The sequence below is a fragment of the Dryobates pubescens genome, chromosome 36 (genome assembly GCF_014839835.1).
Source record: "Dryobates pubescens isolate bDryPub1 chromosome 36, bDryPub1.pri, whole genome shotgun sequence".
NCBI classification, from domain to species: domain Eukaryota; kingdom Metazoa; phylum Chordata; class Aves; order Piciformes; family Picidae; genus Dryobates; species Dryobates pubescens.
The window spans coordinates 3,295,841-3,316,298 of record NC_071647.1 but is presented as its reverse complement, the minus strand read 5'-3'; the positions used below and the strand labels follow the sequence as shown (position 1 = coordinate 3,316,298).

At 65.8% G+C, this 20,458-nt stretch overlaps 3 protein-coding genes across 3 annotated transcripts; all 3 read right to left on the bottom strand.

Annotated features, from left to right (window-relative positions):
- Nucleotides 1-1,102: 1,102 nt before the first annotated feature.
- Nucleotides 1,103-3,862, bottom strand: TMUB2 (transmembrane and ubiquitin like domain containing 2). The gene is made up of 3 exons (XM_054176835.1): nt 3,774-3,862; nt 2,132-3,076; nt 1,103-1,469 (listed from the first exon to the last, which is right to left on the bottom strand). The coding sequence occupies exons 2-3, from the start codon at nt 2,629-2,631 to the stop codon at nt 1,103-1,105; spliced, it is 867 nt and encodes a 288-aa protein (XP_054032810.1). The 5' UTR covers nt 2,632-3,076; nt 3,774-3,862.
- A 654-nt stretch (nt 3,863-4,516) lies between these two features.
- ASB16 (ankyrin repeat and SOCS box containing 16) lies at nt 4,517-8,024 on the bottom strand. The gene is made up of 5 exons (XM_054176871.1): nt 7,642-8,024; nt 6,970-7,237; nt 5,864-6,356; nt 4,820-4,933; nt 4,517-4,732 (listed from the first exon to the last, which is right to left on the bottom strand). Exons 1-5 carry the CDS (start codon nt 7,949-7,951, stop codon nt 4,547-4,549), a joined length of 1,371 nt encoding a protein of 456 aa, XP_054032846.1. The 5' UTR covers nt 7,952-8,024; the 3' UTR covers nt 4,517-4,546.
- A 181-nt stretch (nt 8,025-8,205) lies between these two features.
- HROB (homologous recombination factor with OB-fold) lies at nt 8,206-12,281 on the bottom strand. Its single transcript, XM_054176613.1, has 10 exons — nt 12,257-12,281; nt 11,989-12,173; nt 10,476-11,408; nt 10,308-10,391; nt 10,012-10,152; nt 9,751-9,859; nt 9,585-9,670; nt 9,279-9,386; nt 8,908-9,100; nt 8,206-8,712 (listed from the first exon to the last, which is right to left on the bottom strand). Exons 1-10 carry the CDS (start codon nt 12,279-12,281, stop codon nt 8,639-8,641), a joined length of 1,938 nt encoding a protein of 645 aa, XP_054032588.1. The 3' UTR covers nt 8,206-8,638.
- Nucleotides 12,282-20,458: the final 8,177 nt, after the last annotated feature.

The following is a 20,458-nucleotide window of genomic DNA, read 5'->3' as shown; positions in this document are numbered from 1 at the left end:
GAGTTGTGTTCTCAGCACGTTCTCCCCTCCCCCACCCCGGGTAGTTGTGAGGTTTGTGTGTCCATTAGTGGGTTGTGGCTGCCCCTGTAAATAAAACTGCATCCTGACTTGGTATCTCTGCCTGCTCCGCGGCTTAATTACCTGTGTTTAATTAAGCAGGGTGGTCACTCCCCACCCCGGGGGGGAAAGGAGGCCCAGGGGGAGAACCTTCTGGCTCTCTCCAGCTCGCTGGAAGGAGGCTGGAGCCGGGTGGGAGTTGGTCTCACAAGTAACAAAGACAAAGAGCAAACTGCCTCAGGTTGCGGCAGGGGAGGGGGAAGAGGAGGTGAGGAACAATTCCTGCCCTGAAAAGGTTGTTCAGGCCTGGCCCAGGCGGCCCAGAGAGGTGCTGGGAGTCCCCCCCCCATCCCGGAGGGGTTTCACAGCCACACAGCTGTGCTGCTGAGGGCCAGGGTTTGGTGGTGTCCTGGACTGCAGGACCTGGGAGGTCTTCCCCCAACCAAAACCATTCACCCAGCTCCCACCACTCCATTTACCAACCCCACCCTGCCCAGGGCTGTGAGTTTTGAACCACCCCACCCCAGAATAAGCTGAGGGAAGGCAGGGAGGAGCTGAGCCAGCCCTGCTCTCTCCAGCAGGCAGCAGGGCTGAGCGCTCAGGCTGAGCTTAGAGCTTTTATTGGCTTCAAGGAGTCCCCGGCAGGAAGCCACAGCCCCTTCCAGTGCAGGGCCCTGGGCTGGTCCCCCACCACACCACTCACCCAGGGCACGATCCCAGCCCCCAGGCAGCTCCTCAGGGGCCGAGGGCAGCGTCTGGGGCGGGGAGGGGGACAGCCCCGTGCCGAGGGACAAAGTCCGGGGCCGAGCCTGGCGGGGCCGAGCCTGGCGGGGCCGCGCCCGGCGGGGCCGAGCCCGGCGGGGCCGAGGCCGGCGGGGCCGAGGCCGGCGGGGCCGAGCCTGGCGGGGCCGAGCCTGGCGGGGCCGAGCCTGGCGGGGCCGAGCCTGGCGGGGCCGCGGCCGCGCTCCCGCCGCGCCGGCGCCGCTCACCCCGGCGCCACACGAGGCCAGGCCGGCGGCCCCGGCACCTTCCTGGCGTGAAGTCCTTACTGTCCGTACAGCCCAAACATCAGGAAGCTGAAGAGCACAGTGACACCGATCAGGGAGACGGTGGCCGGGGCGGTGAAGAGCTGCCGGTAGTGGATGCGGAAGTACCAAGCGAGGGCCAGCACCACCACGACCGCCGGCACCAGCAGGCTCCCGGCGCCCAGGGGCAGGCTGCTGGCGGCGCGGGGGGCGGCGGCGGGGGGCTCGGGCAGGCCGGGGGGGGCGGCGGCGGCGGCGGCGCTGCGGTGGCAGTGGATGACGCAGTTGTCGGTGATGCGCAGCGAGCGCAGCGTCCGGCCCTGGTCCTGCAGCAGCTGCCCGCGGTAGATGAACTTCATCTGGCTCTCCTGGCCCGGGAAGTATTTGCTGTGGGAGGAGGGGGAAGAGGTTGGGCAGGGCAGAGGTGGGGCTGGGGGGAAGCTCTTCCCCTTCGTTCATAGGAGCAGAGAACTGTCAGGGCTGGAAGGGAGCTCAAGGCCAGTTCCAACCCCCCTGCCACGGGCAGGGACACCTCACACCACAGCAGGATGCTCACAGCCACCTCCAGCCTGGCTGCAAACACCTCCAGGCAGGAGGCTTCCACCACCTCCCTGGGCATTATGAAGCTGATGAAGGTCCCAGCTCAGGGGGGGTCAGGGACAGTGCTGCCACCACATCCCCTGAGCTGCTTAAAGCTGGCACTGCCTCCAGGGATGCCACAGCAAAGCACAGAGGGGTCACAGGATGTTGGAAAGGACCTCAGGAGATCATTGAGCCCAACCCCTGGAAACCTTCCCCTGCTCCCATCAGAATGGTGGGGAGGGAGCTGAGGGTAAGAGGGGGACACAAAAGCTGCAGGGGGGTGGGTTTGTAACTGGGCAGTGCTTCCTTGTATCCCCCCTCCTCCCCCAGTGTCCTCCTCCCTTTCACAATCCCCTGTGTCCCCCCTACATTCCCCCCTCTCCCTTCACATCCCACTCGCTCCCCTGTGTCCCCTCCTCTCCCCTTTCTCCTTCACCCCCACCCCCACCCCCCTCCTCAGGACATACCTCTTGAGGACCCCCACGGTGTCCTCAGGCCGAACCTCAGCCACCTCCTCGGTGTCATTGAGGAACTTGAGCCGGATCTTGATGAGCCCAGAGCAGATCTCACTGCCCCCTGGGCTGGGCTCAGCGCCCGAGGTCCCTTTGGGCAGGCTCCTGATGGCCAGGCCAGGCTCGGGGGGGCTGCCGCTGTCCCCTTGCTCCGTGGCTGGCCCCAACGCTGCCCCCTCCTCCTCTTCTGTCTTCTCCTCTGTGTTCTCAGGGACCCCGGGGGGCTCTGGGGCTTCATCTGCCCCTGCTGTCCCCACGAACCTCTCCACGTGGCCCAGGCGGATGACAGCCGTGTCCCCTGCCGCCACGATGGTGCCCAGCAGCTGGCTGCTGCTGTCGCCCACGTAGGTGGACAGCCAGGCCAGGACCAGGGCCAGCACCAGCACCACCACCCCGGCCACCACTGTCACCTCATCACCCACCCCTTGGATGAAGGTGGCAGCGGGGGGCTCCATCTCCAGAGGGTGCTGGAGGGGCTGGGATTGCTCCTTCTCACCCTGGCACCTCGCTTACCGCCTCAAGCCTCTCACGGAGCCCCTGTGGCAGGCACAAACCAGCTGCAGGGTGGCAGCAGGGGCTGCTCTGGGGTCTTGCCCGGCTTGGGGGGGTCGGATCTGAGCAGGCAGGAGGGTGGCAGCCCCTTGGCTGCTCGGAGGGTGCAGAAGTTACGGTGCAGCAGTACCGCGCTCGGCCCCGCGGGGAGGAGGGAGATGCTATCGCTCCCTACGCGCCAGCTAGGAGCACAGCACCTGCAATTACAACCCCAGCCCGGGGCAGGAAGGAGCCGAGCGCTCCGCGGGGCTGCCTGTACCTTCCTGGGGCCAGCAGAGGTCCCGGTGGGCTCCCGACGCCCCTCGGTGCCCAGCCAGGGTCACGCCATCCTGAGCAGCGGTCCTACTCCTGCGAGGGAGCAGAGTGAAGGCTGTCAGTGGGGCGAGGAGGTGGTTAGCAGAGGGAGAAGCCTTCCCGGTTCTTTCTGCAGCAGCCCCTTGCCCGGGAAGGGGTAAACCCGGCGGGGGCAGGCCAAGAAGCCCAGCTGGGGAGAGTTAAACTCCTGAGAGGGTGCGGAAAAGGGCCGGGAGAGTAGGAGCAGGAACATGCAGGGTCGGTGTTAGATAATCCTGGCTGGGCCAGTGCAGGATGGGGCGGTCCAGGGGGTGGGGAACACGGGGAGGGGGGGCCGGGATCTCACGACATGTCCCGGGGCAGATACCGGTGAGGCCCCGGCTGTCCCGATTGGGTCCTTTCCAGGCCCAGATAGGACTAGAGGTTCCCTGAGGGGGGCTGTGACAGGCCCAAGGGGATCCTGATGAGGCCCAGGGTGTCCCGGGGGATCCCTGCCAGGTCCCGAGGATTCTTGCCGGGCCCCGGGAGACCCGAGGAGACCCTCAAAGGTTCCCTCGGGGAGGCTGTGCAAGGCCCGAGGGGTCCCGGGGAAGCCGAGGGTGTCCCGGGGAGGGTCCTTGCCAGGCCCGGAGGAGGTGCGGGTGGGTGGGTCCTGACAGTCCCAGTGGGTCCCTGCCAGGCCTAGGGTGCCCCCGGGGGGGGGTGGGGGGGTGGGGGGGTGGTGTTCCCGGTGGGCCCCGCCCGCACTCACCGCGTCCCGCCGCCGCCCGCGCGCCGGAAGCGCCACGTCACAGCGCCGCCGACACCGCCGGGAGGTGAAGGGGGGCGGGGGAGGACCAGAGGGCGCCGGCGCGCACTGAGTACGTCACGGCGGAGCCCCGCCTATTGGGCGTGGCCCGGGAACACTACGATGACGCAGTAGGGGGCGGGGGAGGCTGCAGCACGCCCCCTGGGCGAACGGAAGTGGGAGGGGCGTCGAGGGGGGCGGGGACTGGGGCGGGGTCACGGCGGCGGGGGCGGGGGAACACGGATGTCCCCGGGGCTCGTCACCGCCCCCGAGCCCGGCTGTCACCTCCCGGGGCTTGGCCTCTCCGGGTCCTGGTACCTCCCCTCCGGGGCCTGGCTGTGACCTCATCCAGGCCCTGCCACCTGCAGTGTCTGTCTGTCACCTCCTCCGGGCTCTCTCACCTCCTCTGGGCCCGGCTGTCACCTTCCCCAGGCCCTGCCACCTCCGGGGCCTAGCTGTCACCTTCCCCGGGGCCCTGTGTCCTCCTGGGCCTCTCACTCTCAGCTGCCTGGGGCCTGTCAGTTCTTCCTGGACCCTGTGACACCCCAGCCCTCTTTCTGAATCCCCAGCTCCCTGTCCCACCTGGTACAGTGGCCCTTGTCTCCCATACAGACGGAGCCAACTCGAGACCCACATCTGCCACATACTTTATTGGCACCAAGGCAGGGAGGACAAAAAGCTGTTGCCTCCCCCCTTAACATCGCTCCCATCTGGTGGTGGGAGACATGGGGGTGCCCTCAGGAGATGATCCCCTCGAGTGGCAGCTGGAGGTAGTGTTTCAGGGCGGGTGGCAGGGCCAGCTTGGGGACAGCAGCATGGCAGCGGGCACCCAGGAGCCGCCGGATGGCACAGCGGGCCAGGTGCTGCAGCCGGCGCGGCTGCCCTGCCATGCACACCGCCGAGTCGTAGAACTCCTGGTGCTCCTGGAGAGGGGACAGGGGACAAATGCAGGCTCAGCGAGGTGATGGTTGGGGTCAAGGGACACACCAGGCCACCCCACAAGCCCTCACCTCCCACAGCTCGGGGGGCACAGTCCCCATCCAGTTCTCGGCAGGGGGGATGCGGTCGTAGGCGTTGAGAACCACCTCCAGCGCTGGGGGGTGCCGACAGCAGAACTTCAGCATCTGCCAACAGAGACAAATCCTAGACTCATAGGCTCATGGAAGTGGTTGGGTTGGAAAAGCCCTCTGAGATTGTTGAGTCCAACCCTTGACCCAGCACCCTCATGGCCACTAAACCATGTTCCCAAGTGCCATGGCCACACACCTCTTGAACATCTCCAGGGATGGGGACTCTACCACCTCTCTAGGCAGCCTGTTTCAATCCCTGACCACTCCTGCAGCAAAGAAATTATTCCTCATGTCCAACCTAAGCCTCCCCTGGGGCAACTTCAGGTCCTCTTATTCCATCAACTGATACTGGGGAGAAGAGACCAATCCCTACCTCACTGCAACCTCACTCCAGGGAGCTGTAGAGAGCAGTGAGGTCTTCCCTCAGCCTCCTCTTCTCCAGACTAAACACCCCCAGCTCCTTCAGCTGCTCCTCACCAGCCCTGTTCTCCAGACCCTCCCCCAGCTTTGTTGCCCTTCTCTGGACCTGCTCCAGCCCTTCAATGTCCTTCTTGGAGGCACCCAAAACTGGACCTAGTACCCGAGATGCAACCTCCCTGCTGTCACCAAGGCATGGGACACCATCACTGCACCACTGTCACCTCCGGAATCACAGAATTGTTAGGGGTGGAAGGGACCTCAAGGCTCAGCCAGCTCCAATCCCCCTGCCATGGGCAGGGACACCTCACACTACAGCAGGTTGCTCACAGCCACCTCCAGCCTGGCCTTGAAAACCTCCAGGCATGAGGCTTCCACCACCTCCCTGTGCAACCTGTGCCAGTCTCTCACCACCCTCATGGGGAAGAATTTCTTCCTAGCATCCAATCTGAATCTGCCCATTTCTAGTTCTGTTCCATCCCCTCCAGTCCTATCATCTCCTGACACCCTCAAAAGTCTCTCCCCAGCTTTCTTGTAGGCCCCCTTCAGACACCGGCAGGCCAGCACCTTGGGGTGGACAGGGCCAGCACCGTGGTCGAGCAGGAGGAGGATGATGTCCTCGGGGCGCTGGTGCCGGTACTCCTCGACGGCGTGCAGGGCGCAGTCCATGGGGGTGTAGCCAGCGCAGTTGGGGACGGTGGCGTCGGCGCCGTGCCGCAGCAGCAGCCGCGCCAGCCCGGGCTGTCCGTTGCCGCAGGCGTTGTGCAGGGGCGTGTGGTCCTTGCGGCCCGCGGCCCCGGGCTCGGCGCCGGCGGCCAGCAGCAGCTCGACCACGCGGTGGAAGCGTTGGGCGTCCTCGGGGCGCTCGGCGGCGGCGCAGGCGGCGTTCAGGGGGGTCTCGCCTTGGCGGGTGCGGTGGGCAGGGTCCGCGCCGTGGCCCAGGTACAGCTCCACGTGGGCCACCAGCCCCTGGCGCGCTGCCACGTGCAGGGCCGTCACGTGCCGGTCCCGCGTGCCCAGGTTCACTCGCGCCCCGTGGGCCAGCAGCAGCTCCGCGCACCTAGAGGGGGACACACACACCCCCCCCGGGACCCCTGTCACCCCCTGGGGACACCATGGGCCAGCCCAGGGCACAGCTGGGGAGTGGGTGCCACCCGGGAGGCCCAGGAGGGCAGGGCTTAAGTTGTGGGGTGGGGCCCGGGTGAGGCAGGTGGTTGGTTGGGTCTTGGCTTTGGGGTGGGACTTGGGTGTGGGTGGGGCTGGTGGTTGAGTCTTGGCATTGGCAGGGGGCTTGGCACAGGGTCAAGGTAGACCTCGGGGGGGCGAGGGAGGTGGTGTTTAGATGTGGTGAGTGTGGTTTAGAGTGGGGAGGGGGAGCCTAGAATGCTAATGAGGCTGCAGAGGTGGGATTGGTGGGTGGGACTTGACATGCAAATGAGCCTGCTAATGTGGGTGGAGCTTGGTATGTAGATTGTGAGGGTGGGGCCTCATGTGTAAGTTTTGTGGGTGGAGTCTAACATTCAGGGTGCGTCAAAACATGCAAATTAAGAGGGTGGGGCCCAACATGCAGATTAGCCCCTCCCTCGCCCAGGGCCTGCCACGGGTGGGCTGTGTGTCAAGGGCGGGACTTGCTATGCAAATGAAGGGCGTGTCCTGCAGGAGGCGGGGCGTACGGGAGGCTGTCCGGCGTGGTGCAGAGGTGCAGCGGTGCTGAGCCCTCGTCGCTCAGCACGTTGGGGTCGGCCCCGAAGGCCAGCAGCAGGCGGGTGCAGTCGGGGCGGGGGGCGGCTGCGCTGTCGTGCAGGGGGGCCCTGCCCCCCACCACAGCGTCCACCTTGGCCCCCCGCAGCAGCAGGTGCCTGGCACAGTCGCCGTAGCCCCGGGCGCTGACGATGCGCAGCGCTGAGGTCTGCTGCCGCCGGGGGCTCAGCACCCACAGCGCTGCAGGAGGAGGAGCTGTCAGCCTTGTGAGGGGCACCCATGGGGGCTCCCCCCCACCCTACACCAGACTCCCCCCAAACAGCCTGTAGGATGGCTCAGTGGGGTGAACTCCAACCACTCCACACCTCCAACACCAGCCAGGAAAAGCCCTGAGAGGGGGGTTGAAAAACATGGGGGTCCCTCCTCCAACTTCCCCAGGGAAGGAGCCAGAAATCCCCCTCCCCAAATTAGAGCACCCAGCCCTCCACTCCACAAGGAGCTGCACCCTCAGGCATCGTTCCTTGCCCTGGCTCCCCTCATCCTACCCCCGGGCCACCCGGTGGGGAAGGGAAAGAACCCCCTCAGAGAATGAGCCACCTCCCAAGAGACGGGACACCCCCCCAGCCCCCTCCCCAGCCCCATACCCTGCTCAGGCGACCACACCAGCTCCTCGCTGACCGTCTCCATGACCATGTTGCTGGTGGCCTCATCCGTGAAGATGCTCTTGACGCGCCGGAGGTCCCCGGCGTACAGGGCGTTGTGGACAGCAGGGTCCCGGCAGTACTGGAGGCGCCGCAAGGGGGTCCCCGGGGGGCGGGGGCTGGCTGCCAGGAAGCGGCGTGTGGCCGATTCCCGAGCCAGGGCTCGGCGCCGATCCTCCTGCTCCAGCAGCTCCTGCTGCAGCCGCAGCGAGCGCAGGGCTGAGGAGGTGAAGGCGAAGGTTTCCTGCGCCATGGGGGCAGCCCGGGTGGGTAGGGGGAGGCAGCGAGGTGGCTCCTGTGTCTGGGTGGGGGTTATAAATAGGGCTGTGCCCCACGTACAAACGCTGAATCGAGGGCCTATGCCAGGCTGCCCTATAAATAACTCCCCCCGGGTGGTAAACAGGGTCATGCTGGCACGGGGCTGGCAGGGAACTGAAACTGCTGCTGGCCGTGAGGTTGGGCATGGTCCCCTGGGGCTGGGCTGGGGTCTGGGTACCCCCTAGTCCTGTGGGGCTTAGGCTGAGGCTGTGTGAGAGCCCTGGGGCAGAAACAGAGAGCAGGGACCCACATGGAGGAAGGGTTTGTGGTGCTGTGGCTGAGCAAAGAGACAGGGGCACTGCTCTCTGTGGTGGCAGAGGGGACAATGACACACAAGCAGACAGGGCAAGGCAGGAACAGAACAGACCTTTAATGCAGGTTTGGGAGCCAAGAGGGCCCAGCCTGCCCCAGGAGGGAGGAGGCACTGAGGCCATGTCCCCCCAAGACTCCCCAGGTCCCCCAAGCTTCTTGGCTCCAGCACAAACACACCAGAGATACAGAGAGAGGAGCAGGAGGGGCACTGTGCTTCACCAGTGTGCTCAGCCTCCTTGATAGGGCCACAGTGCAGCCCAGGCCCTGCCAGCAGTTACCATCTCCTTGGTCCCACCACAGCTCCCTGAGGTCAGCAGCAGTCAGCTTGGGCTGGAGCAGAGAAGAAATCCTCTGGCAGCTCACCCAGGAGCCCATCCAGGTCATCTGCACAGGTACAAGGAAGATGAAGTGTGGAGTTTTATGTATGCATAGAGGAGCAATCAACTCCATGAATGAAGGATGTGGTGGGACAAGACCACCTTTGGTGTTAGAGAGGAGGGGAGATGCTGCCCTACTCCAGGACCTGTTTTCCACAGGACATGGAGCTTTTCCTCTCCATCCAGAGTGGGTCCAACTTACCCATGTCACAGCCATCAGCTCCCATCAGCTCTTCTTGCCCAGGCCCAGGGCTCTGCGAGTGCAGGGAGAAGCCACCAGAAGCCTGCTCTGTGCCATAGCCACCTCTCCTTGATTGTCCCCAGTCCCCAGCAGCAGGGGCATCCCATGGGGGCTGTGTGGGATGGTCTGGGACTAGCCCAGCCTGGGCAGGGACCTGCAAACCCCAGCAGAGATGAATCATTGGGGATACATAAATCCTTCTGTAGGCCCCCAACATGCCTCTCCCTTCTTCCCTGGTTGATCTGGAGGGTCCCTACAATCCAGACCCTCTTATAATACCCCCTTCACTGTCCCTGTCCCTCCAGGGCCATCAGCACTGTGCCCTCCCTTACCTCCTGTTGTGAGAAGCTGCCCTCAGGCTCTGGTGGGTAGATCTTGAGCAGGTTGTTGGGGGTGACATTGAGGTAGTGGTTGCGGTGGGAGGGGGAGAAGACGCCCACCTGTGAGGACAGAGCAGGGGGTGAGGGCCAGAGCTCCTGCTTCTGCCTGGGGAAGAGCTGGAGGAGCCCCAGGCCCCATTCCTGTGGGATCTGAGCCCAGCAGCTGGGCACAGTGACCAAGGGTTAGCAGCTCCTGCAGCAGAAGCAGCCCCAGAACGCCTTGGTGCTGCTGGTGGTCTGCCTCTGCTTCCCCTCTACCTGCTTCAGCAGCAGCACGGAGCCAGGCCGCAGCTCGCTGTGTCGCTCCTCCAGCAGCAGGCGATGTACTGTGCCCTGCATCTCTCCTGGCACAAGGAGGGCACCTGTTAGCCATGGAGAACCACGGCCAGGAGCCCCAACATGACCCAGGCACGGCCACGCTCACCAGTTGGGTCCCTGAACACGGCACCGGCGTCAACGTTGGTCCTGGTCAAGGTCTTGATCATCACTGCCATGCTGGGCACCTTGTTCTTTGGGAGCTGCTTCAAGGCTGCCTGAACATGAAGACCCTTGTCCCACTGATGTCCCCATCTGTGGTCAACCCCATCTTGGCCCCCTCCCTCCCCATGATGATGGCCAGCCCTGGAAACACCTCCGAGGGGTCAGGAGAAGCAGGAAATCAAGTCTCTGAGGCCAGTGCCCTCACCTTCCGCAGCACCATGACCACGCTGTAGGTCCTGAGGAAGCAGCTGGGGTCCCTTTCATCCAGCTCCAGCTCTGTCTTCATTGCAAGCCAGGGGCCCTTCCCAAAATCTTCTTCTGTGGGTGGTGAGGAGCTGGGCAGTCCCTGGAACCACAGAACAATCACAATCAACACCTCAGAGTCAAGCCAGCACAACTCAGAGCAAGGGGGGAGCCCTAAGCACCCCCTTCTCCTTCCAGCATCACCCTGTGGAAGCCTGGGGACCCTTCCCCAGCAATCAGATCCGGAGCAGGGGTTACCTCTGCCCGTGGCTTTGCCAGCGCCCCATGAGCTGGAGTCTGGGGAGCAGAGACGAGGATCTCATCCAGCAGCTTCCCAGAGTGCTGATGGGACAGAGAAAAACATCTGGGGTTTTGCACCTCTTCACCAGCTGCTCCCATCCCAACCCCTCCCATCCCTGTACCCACCTGCTGGGGCAGGATCCCGGCAGGCCCTGGGAACCTGCGAGTCTTCCCCTGGGGTGGGAGACGAGGGACACCCCCGGGTGCTTTGCTGGCTGCTGTCACCAGCTGCACAAGGTGGTTGGTGACCACAGGTGTCTGCAGGTTGCCTGGGGCTGGCCTGGGTGGCTGCCTCAGTGGGGGCTCCACGCAGGTCATCAAGGTCGGAGGGTTGGGGGGCAGCCGGGGTTGGGGGCAGCTCTGCCGGGGAGCCTGTGCCATGGGGGTCCTGGGCATCTGCAGCCCCAAGGAGCTGCTTGCTACTGGCTGGCAGGGGGATGCTTGGAAAGGCCTTGGAGATGGACCTCTGGAAGTGGGGATGGAGCCCCGGGAGCCACAGGGCTTTCCCTGGGGCAGGGTGGGTGGCCTGGGGGGACAGGCACCAGCTGTGCTGGGCCGCAGCACCAGTTTGGGAGTGGGAGCTGCTTGTGGGGTGGGCAGGGGGTCCTGCCTGTCTTCTGCTCCCCCAGAGCTGGAAGAGTCCAGCTCCTCTCCCACCTGCAGCTTCTTAGGGACTGCCCATTCCTGGGGGCTCTGCTGCCCCGTGTGTGTCCGTGGGGGCTTCTCCCACTGAGCTGGGGGTGGCCGGGCAGCTCCAGCCCCTGCTGGCAGCTCGGGTCCCTCCAGCTCCATGCAGGCAGCCAGGAAGAGGTCATTGTCCAGCTCATCCTGGGGGGCTGCTCCCTTGGTCGGGGGTCCCCAGCAGCCTGTGGGCTGCTCCCTCTGCCCAGTGAGGGGCCGCAGGCTGGGGGCTTTACTGGGGTGGTGACTGAGCTGGGGTCCCAGCGGGCGGAGGGGCTGCAGGCCAGGGGCTGGGGACTGCACAGGGGGAGAGACTGGTGACAAGTGTCTGGGGACCACGAACTGGTTCTCTGCGTCCTCCACAGCAGAGAGGAAATCCTGCAGGAGGAGAGGGCCTCAGGCAGCCAAACAGCCCCGTCCCCCTCATCCTTGCACCCCCCTCTCCCTGTCCCCCTCATTCTTGCACCCCCCTCTCCCTGTCCCCCTCATCCTTGCACCCCCCTCTCCCTGTCCCCCTCATCCTTGCACCCCCCTCTCCCTGTCCCCCTCATCCTTGCACCCCCCTCTCCCTGTCCCCCTCATCCCTGTACCCCCCCCATCTCCCCATCCTTGTACCCCCCTCTCCCCGTCCGCCCATCTCCCTGTCCCACTCATCCCTGTACCCCCCCATCTCCCCATCCTTGTACCCCCCTCTCCCCGTCCGCCCAACAAGAGCCCTTCATGGGGTGACCAGCACCAGACCCTGCCCTGACGGCTCTAAGGGATTAGAGCCACCTCTTAACGAGCTAATGCCGCCGAACGAGCGACCACCACCTGCACCCATCTGCTCCGTGGGTTAATTAGCCGCCAGGGCGCAGCTGGGGGCGCTGCCAGGCTGCCGGCGGTGCCCCCGGAACAGTCACCAGCGCCAGGCCCCGGCTGCCCCTGCGGCCAGCCCCGCTGCCAGGCCTGCCCTTACCTCATCGGCCAGGTCCCCGTCGGCTCCGAACAGCTTCTGGAGGCGGCAGGCCTGCGGGCGGGGGGATAGAGCCGTGCGGGGCCGGTTACGGAGCGCACCCCGGCCCCGTGCAGACCCCAGGACGCGCGGGCGGGACCGGGGCGGGGGCTGCTCCCTCCCTCCGCTCGGCCGGGCCCGGAGGAGCCCTGGAGGACCCCACGGCAAGACCCTCCCCTCGGACCAAACCCCTTCCAGGGGACCCCACGCCTGCGCCCCCCCCCCCTCCCACATTCCGAGCCCCTTCCCGTTACCATGGCAGCGGCCCGGGTCCGGGGCGGAAGTACCGCGGCCGAGACGCGAACCGGCGGCGCCGGGGCCCGGGAGCGGCGCCTTCAAGCGGCCCGCGCGCCGCAGGGGCGGGGGGGGGAGCGGCCCCGCCTCTTAAAGGGACCGCAGCCGTGCCCACCCGTGTCCGTGTGCCCCCTGTGTGTGTGCGCTTGGCCCGTGCGTGTGTGCGCGAATGAGCGCAGACGTGCGTGTGCACACGCGTGTGTCCCAGCAGGATCCTGTGGGTGAGTCACGGCAGCCCCGGTGTGATTCATCCTCCCACGGGGGGACCGCACACGGACCTGACCCCCTCGGCTGGCAGGCACGGTCGCGCTAGGCTGTGGTGCACGCTCACAGGCACTCACACGTGTGCACACTAGTGCACGGTGCATGCACAGACGTGCTAACACGGAGCAGTGCATGTTGCACGCTGCTACGTGCGCTTGCACACCGACCTGGCACACTCAACACTGTTGCACTGCTGCACATCAGCACCCGGTGCACACTCGCACACACAGGTGTGTCATTGCACACCAATACATTGCACGCTCACATGTGTTATGGGCCAGCACACGTTGCATGCTCACACGTACCTGTTGCACACCAGCCTGCAGTGCATGCTCACACTTGTGCTATCACACAGTGCATGCCTACATGTGTGCCCTTGCACGGCAGCACATGGTTCACACTCACACGTGTGCCATTGCACACCAGGATAAGGGGCATGCTTGCACATGAGCCATTGCACACCAGCACACAGTGCACACATACACAGCGTCACTGCACACCAGCACAAGGCACGCATACATGTATGTGCTATTGCACACGTGTGTCATAGCAAGTGCTGCACACTCACACACCGTCACCGCCACGTCACAGGCTCACACTCGCACGTCACACGCTCACACGCGTCACCCTCTCACAGCGTCGCCGTTACACGCGTCTCACACTCGCAGCGTCACTGCCACACGCGTTACTCACAGAGTCACAGTTACACGCTCGTGTCACACACGCTGCGTCGCGCGTGTGCCGCACGCTCACTCCTGCTGTCACTGTCACGCGCGTGTCTCTCACGCTCACTGTCACACACGGCTGTCACGCACGCACTCGCACTCCCTGGCACACTCACTCTCAGCCCGCGCCGGTACCGTCTCCAGCCCCGCCGCCGAACCCCGGCGCCTCTGGGCCCCGCCCCTCCGCGCTAGCCCCGCCCCGTGGGCGGGCTCTGCTTGGGGAAGGGAAAGAGGGGGAGCGGGGGGGGGGGGGGGGGGGGGCTCGGGGCTATTTTTAGCGCAGGGTTCCGTCACGTGACGGCGAGTGACGTCACCGAATGTTGTTGTCGGGGCGGGCGGGGCCGCGCGGCAAAGATGGAGGGGCGGCGGGGCGCGCGCCGGGCGGGCCCCCTGCAGGTACCGGGGCGGGGGGGGGGGGATCCGTGCAATGAGGGGGGGCCGTGCAATGGGGGGGGGGCTCGTGCGATGCGGGGGGAGGGTTCCGGACAAATAATGGGGAGGTTGGGGTCGTGCAGTGAGGGGGGGTCTGTGCAGTGAAGGGAGAGGAGGAGCAGGGAGAGGGGGTCCGTGCAGTGACGGGGGGGGGGGGAGTCTGTGCAGTGAGGGGGGGGATATACGGTCGGGGTGGGTCCGTGCAATGGGGAGGGGGCCGGGCCGTGCGGGGGGGGGTCAGTGCAATGGGGCCTTTGCAATGGGGAGTGGCGGGGGGGGCGTCCGTGCAATGGGTGAGGGGGGGGAGGCGTGCAGCGTGGAGGGGTCCGAGCAGTGACGGGTCCGAAGGGAGGGTTCGTGCAAGTGGGGAGGGGTCTGAGCCGTGAGTGGGGAGGGTCTGTGTAATGAGGGGTCTGGGAGGTGCGGAAGGGGGGTCCGAACAACGGGGTGGGGGGCTGGGGGGCGTCTGTATAATGGAAGGGGGTCGTGCAGTGATGAGGGGTCCGAGAAATATGGGGAGGGGGGCGTGCAACGTGTGTATGTGTGTGGAGCGTCTGCGTAATGGGAAGGGGAGGGGGGTCGCGCAGTGGGGAGGGCTCCTGGAAGTGGGGAAGGGATCGATGCAATAGGGGAGCTGACAAGTACGGGAGGGGGTCTGAGCAACGATGGGGAGGGGGTGTGTGTGTGGGGCGTTTGTGTAATGGGGCTGGGTCCGGGCAGTGCAAGGGGGTCTGTGCAATGGGGAGGGTGAGGAGGGGGTCCCAGCAATGTTGTGGTAGGAGTTCGTCTGTGCAATGAGGAGGGGTCGTGCAATAAGGAAGGGTCCGGGTAACGTGTGTGTGTGGGGGGTGTCTGTGCAATGGAGGGGGGTCGTGCAATCCGAGGGGTGTCCATGCAGTGGGGGGGGGCATGCAGTGAGTGGGGAGGGGGCTTTGGGTGAGTGTTGGGGTGGTCTATGTAACAGTGGGATCTGTGCAATGGGGAGGGGGGGGTTCTGAGTAGCGCAGGATGGGGAAATGGGGGGGTGGGGCGCTTGCAGTGCTGGGGGGCAGCCTGCAGTGCTGGGAGGGGGTCGATGCAGCGGGGTTATGGGGAGCGGGGGGGCACCGTGCACCGGCAGCGGGGCTTGCGCCACGGAACGGTGGGGACAGGGCGTGCAGTAATGGGGGGGGCTCTGTGCATTGTTTGGGGGGGTATGCAATGGGATGGGGGGCTGTGCAATATGGGGAGGGTCGTGTAGCGTGGGGAGGGGGCTATGCAATGGGGTTTGCACCGAGCAGAGCCCGGGGGGGGGGGGGGGGGCGTGCGCCAGCGCGGCGGTGGCTGCTCCGCAGCGCGGGCCCTTGGCGGCGGGGGGGGGAGCCGTTGCACCGCGCCGGGGCTGCCGGTACCCTCTGTTCCCTCCTCCCTCCCCCCATGATTCCCCTAGCTCTGCTGGGGGAAGTGAGTGTGCCCCCACCCCACGACCCTCATCTCAGGGTGATGCCTTGAGGGGGGATCTGCAGAACTGGGGGGGGACACACACACAGCACCAGGGGCTGGCCCCGAGCATGTGTGAGCCCCTCCTGCCTTGTGGGGCTGGGTCTGACCCAGGGGGTTGTCCTCCTCGTGTCTCTATGGGAGGGGGGGGTCAGTCCCACCCGTGTCCCTGGAGGGGTCCTGGGGGCTATGCCCCACCCTCATCATTCCTTTTTGTGCTTCCCTCCCCCCCCCATCCCCCCTTTTCCTGCAGAGCCTTGTGCAATGTTGCTGGTCGTCTCCCCCCCCATCCCCCCCAGGTCCCCTCTGTCCCCAGCTCTCCAAGGGTCCCATTTAGGGGAGCCCCACAGACCCCTGGGAGCAGCAGAGGGGAGCAGGGTCACATCCTGCCACCTCCACCAGGGGATGCTTAGGGACTGGGGGAAGGCACGATGCTGGATCCAGCCTGGAGTGGGTGCTCAGGGGATGGCAGTGGGGGAGGGGGCTGTTTTCTCATGGTGGGGGGCACCAGGCAGGATGGGTGCTAAGGGTGCTGATGAAGGTGCTTGGTCCCTGCAGGGCTTCTGGGTGGTGTGGACACAGCCCCAGCACCCCGGCCAGCACTGACAGCCTCTCCAGACAGCAGCCTCTCTGTGCCCCCCTGGCACTGCTGGCACCTGCTGGGCACCATGGACCCCCAGAGTGATGCAGGTAAGAGCTGGGCACACTGCGCCGTGGGGGCTGCCCCCAGCTGAGCGTTCATCCCTGTGCTGGGCACCCTCCCTGTCACCCCTGGGTGCAGGTCGTGTTCCCACCATGGCCGCAGGGCCTCCCATTCCTCAGCCCAGCGCTCACTGAGCTTTGGGGAGGGGGATTGGGCTCCCCCCAGTCTGGCTCTGGAGCCCCCAGTTCGTTGCCGCAGCACCCATCAGGTGTCAGGGATTGGGATCGAGTCGCTGCTGTGTCCCTCAGGACCCCTGTTCCTCCCCCAGCACCCCCTGGGCGTCAGGATGGGAGCTGTGGCCCTAGAGCCCCCTGCTCCCCACCCCAGCATGCATCCTGTGTTGGGGACAAGGAAAAGATCCCCATGCTGTCCCAGAGCCCCTCACTGCCCCCCCAGCACCCATCCGGGGTCTGGGACAGGAGTCAGGTTCCCATCATAACCTCAGAGCCCCCCAACTCCGTGCCCAGCACCCATCAGGTGCTGGGGACAGGGATCAGGTCCTCACTGTGGCCCCAGAGCCCCCCACTCCCCACCCCAGCACCCATGGGCTGACAGGGATAGGAGCCAGGACCCCATCATGGCCCCAGAGCCCCCCACTCCCCACCCCAGCACCCATGGGATGACAGGGACAGGAGCCAGGTCCCCAGCACCCATCAGGGATGGGGATCAGGTGCCCAGTGCCCACCCTAGCACCCATCAGGCAGCAGGGATGGGGATCAGGTGCCTGCTGTGGCCCCAGAGTGCCTCAGTGCCCACCCCAGCACCCATCAGGCATCAGGGACGGGGATCAGGTGCCCAGTGCCCATCCCAGCACCCATCAGGCATCAGGGATGGGGATCAGGTCCCCAGTGCCCACCCCAGCACCCATCAGGCAGCAGGGATGGGGATCAGGTGCCCAGTGCCCATCCCAGCACCCATCAGGCAGCAGGGATGAGGATCAGGTGCCCAGTGCCCATCCCAGCACCCATCAGGCATCAGGGACGAGGATCAGGTGCCCAGTGCCCATCCCAGCACCCATCAGGCATCAGGGACGGGGATCAGGTGCCCAGTGCCCATCCCAGCACCCATCAGGTATCAGGGATGAGGATCAGGTGCCCAGTGCCCATCCCAGCACCCATCAGGCATCAGGGACGGGGATCAGGTGCCCAGTGCCCATCCCAGCACCCATCAGGCATCAGGGACGAGGATCAGGTGCCCAGTGCCCATCCCAGCACCCATCAGGCATCAGGGACGAGGATCAGGTTCCCAGTGCCCATCCCAGCACCCATCAGGCATAGGGACGAGGATCAGGTTCCCAGTGCCCATCCCAGCACCCATCAGGCATAGGGACGAGGATCAGGTGCCCAGTGCCCATCCCAGCACCCATCAGGCATAGGGACGAGGATCAGGTGCCCAGTGCCCATCCCAGCACCCATCAGGCATCAGGGACGGGGATCAGGTGCCCAGTGCCCATCCCAGCACCCATCAGGCAGCAGGGACGGGGATCAGGTGCCCAGTGCCCATCCCAGCACCCATCAGGCATCAGGGACAGGGATCAGGTGCCCAGTGCCCATCCCAGCACCCATCAGGCATCAGGGACAGGGATCAGGTGCCCAGTGCCCATCCCAGCACCCATCAGGCAGCAGGGACGAGGATCAGGTGCCCAGTGCCCATCCCAGCACCCATCAGGCAGCAGGGACGAGGATCAAGTGCCCAGTGCCCATCCCAGCACCCATCAGGCAGCAGGGACGAGGATCAGGTGCCCAGTGCCCATCCCAGCACCCATCAGGCATCAGGGACAGGGATCAGGTGCCCAGTGCCCATCCCAGCACCCATCAGGCATCAGGGACGGGGATCAGGTGCCCAGTGCCCATCCCAGCACCCATCAGGCATCAGGGACAGGGATCAGGTGCCCAGTGCCCATCCCAGCACCCATCAGGCATCGGGGACGGGGATCAGGTGCCCAGTGCCCACCCCAGCACCGCTCAGGTGTCGGGGCAGGGGCGCAGGTCCCCGCTGTGCCCCCGGGGCGCCTCAGTTGCTGCCTGCCGCGGGCAGGGGGCGGGTTGGCAGCGTGTGCCCTGCCATGGCACATCGGCACCGGGCGCCCGCCCCCGGCGCCGCGCGGCTCATTAGCGCCCATGTGGGTGGCACCGTGAGAGACTGGCACCGTGCGAGCCTGGCGCGTGCGGGGCGGCAGCAGGCGCCGTGCCGCCCGCCCGGGGCTGTGCCAATGCCACCCCCGGCTCCGGTTATCCCAGACCCCCCTCCCCATCCAGCAGGGAAACCGAGGCAGGGCATCTGGCCGCTGCCAGGGTGCCGCCGTGGCACAGGTCACGCTCGGTGGCTGCTGCCGGCTGAAATCCGGGCGGCGCCGCTCCGTGGTGGGCTCCCGCAGCCCCTGCTGTGCTGGGACGTGGGGTCCCCCTCGGTGACAGTCCCCCGGTGGGGACAGCCTGGGTGACCCTGAGGGCCGTGCCCAGGCTGCTCGGCTCCTCTGCAGTGCCACCCTGTCATTATCCCGCTGGGGATTCCAGCGGCAGCTGGCCGTGTGCGTGGCCCCCGGTGCTCAGCTGTGCCACCGCCCAGAGCCTTCGGGCGGCCGGGGAGGGGACACCGAGGCGCAGGGGGGTGGCAGAGCCCCCTGGGGACTCGCTGCCGGTGCGGGGCGTTTGTTCCCTCCGTCCCCGAACCCTCACCCCCGGTGCCGCTGCTGCCCCTCAGCCACCCGCTGGTATTTTTGGAGCCGCCGCAGGGCTGGAGCCTTGCCCGGCCGTGCCTGGCACGGGGCTGGCACACGGCGCGGTGGCACCGGGACGCGGCCTGGCAGCCGCTGCCCAGCCCCCTGGCGCTGTCCTCGGGGTCCTCTCCTGGCTGGGGCTGAGCCGGGGGTGGGGTTGGGACGCTCGGGCCGGGGAGGGGTTGGTGGAGAGCAGCCCTGCGGCTGCTGCGCCGAGTCGGGCAGCTCCCGGCTAGGGGCTGCCTCCCTCCAGCCTGGGGACCCGGCAGAGGGGGCCCCCGGCTCTGGGGGTGCTCGGTGTCACCCTCCGGGGTGCTCGGTGTCACCCTCTGAGCGCTCAGTGTCACCCTTTGAAGGCTCAGTGTCACCCTTTGGGGTGCTTAACGTCACTGTATGGATGCTCGTTGTCCCCCTCTGGGTGCTCAGTGTCACTCTTTGAGGGCTCAGTGTCGCCCTTTGGGTAATTGATGTCACTTATGGGAGCTCAGTGTCACCCTCTGGGTGGTCGATGTCACCCTTTGAGGGCTTAGTGTCACCCTCTGGGGTGCTTAATGTCACCTTATGGGTGTTCATTGTCCCCCTCTGGGTGCTCAGTGTCACCCTTTGGGTGGCTGATGTCACTTATGGGTGCTCAGTGTCACCCTTTGGGGTGCTTAATGTCACCTTATGGGTGCTCAGTGTCACTCTTTGGGTGGCTGATGTCACTTATGGGTGCTCAGTGTCACCCTTTGGGGTGCTTAATGTCACCTTATGGGTGTTCATTGTCCCCCTCTGGGTGCTCAGTGTCACCCTTTGGGGTGCTTGATGTCACTTCATGGATGCTCATTATCACCTCTTGGGTGCTCATTGTCATCTCTTGGGGTCAATGTCACCTTCTGGGTGCTCTGTGTCACCTTTGGTGTCCCCCAGACCTCTCCACGTGCCCCCCAACCCTGGGCTACCCCTCAGGGAGGTCCTGCCGGTGCCAAGCACCCCCCCAGGGCATCACTACCGGTGCCAAGCCCCCCCACAGGGCATCACTCTGCTGCTGACACCACCTCCTGGGGTGCCTGGCAGCGGGGTGGGGGTCCCTAAACCTCCCTGAGGGCACGTGTGCCCCCATCCCACAGCTGTGCCACCACCTCGGGATGGGATGGGAGGGGCTGGGGGGGGGGTGCGTGTGCCTGTGCCCGCATCCTGCCCGGTGCTGTGCCAGTGTGGGGGGGGTTGGCAGCCAGGAGGGCTCATTCCCGTGGCCTCCTGCCCGCTGGCAGCACCAGAAATAGCTGAGCTGACGTCAAGCACCAAAGCACCCCGGGGGGGGGGGCGGGGGGGGTGAAGGAGGAGGGGGGGGGGCCGGCCATGGGTGGTGGTGGTGGTTTGGGGGGGGGTGGGTTAGGGCGGGGGGGGGGTCAGCCCATAAATATCTCGGCTATTAAAAGTCTCAGCTTGGGATTAACAGGAGGGTAAATAAACGTGGCTGCAGCTGGCGGGGGGGGGGGGGTACACACGGCTGGGGAGGGGGGGGGGATTGGTGATGGTGGTCGTGGGGGGGTTCCCCTAATCCTGGGGAGGGGTCGTGTGTGTGTGTGGGGGGTGTCCCATTGTCAGTCCTCCCCCCCTCCTCGCCCCCAGCCCCATTCGGCTGCTCTGTGTCATTGAGCCGCCAGAGAATGTGCTGAGCTGGTTGACTCTGCCCCGCGGACGCCCCCCCCCCTCCAAAATCAGCTGGGGGGGGGGGTCCTTAGGTAGGGGGGGGGGGAGGGTTTTGTTGTCTTCACTTTCCCAATGTGGGGGGGCTCAATCCCCTCCCCCCCCAGTATAACCTGGATTCTATTC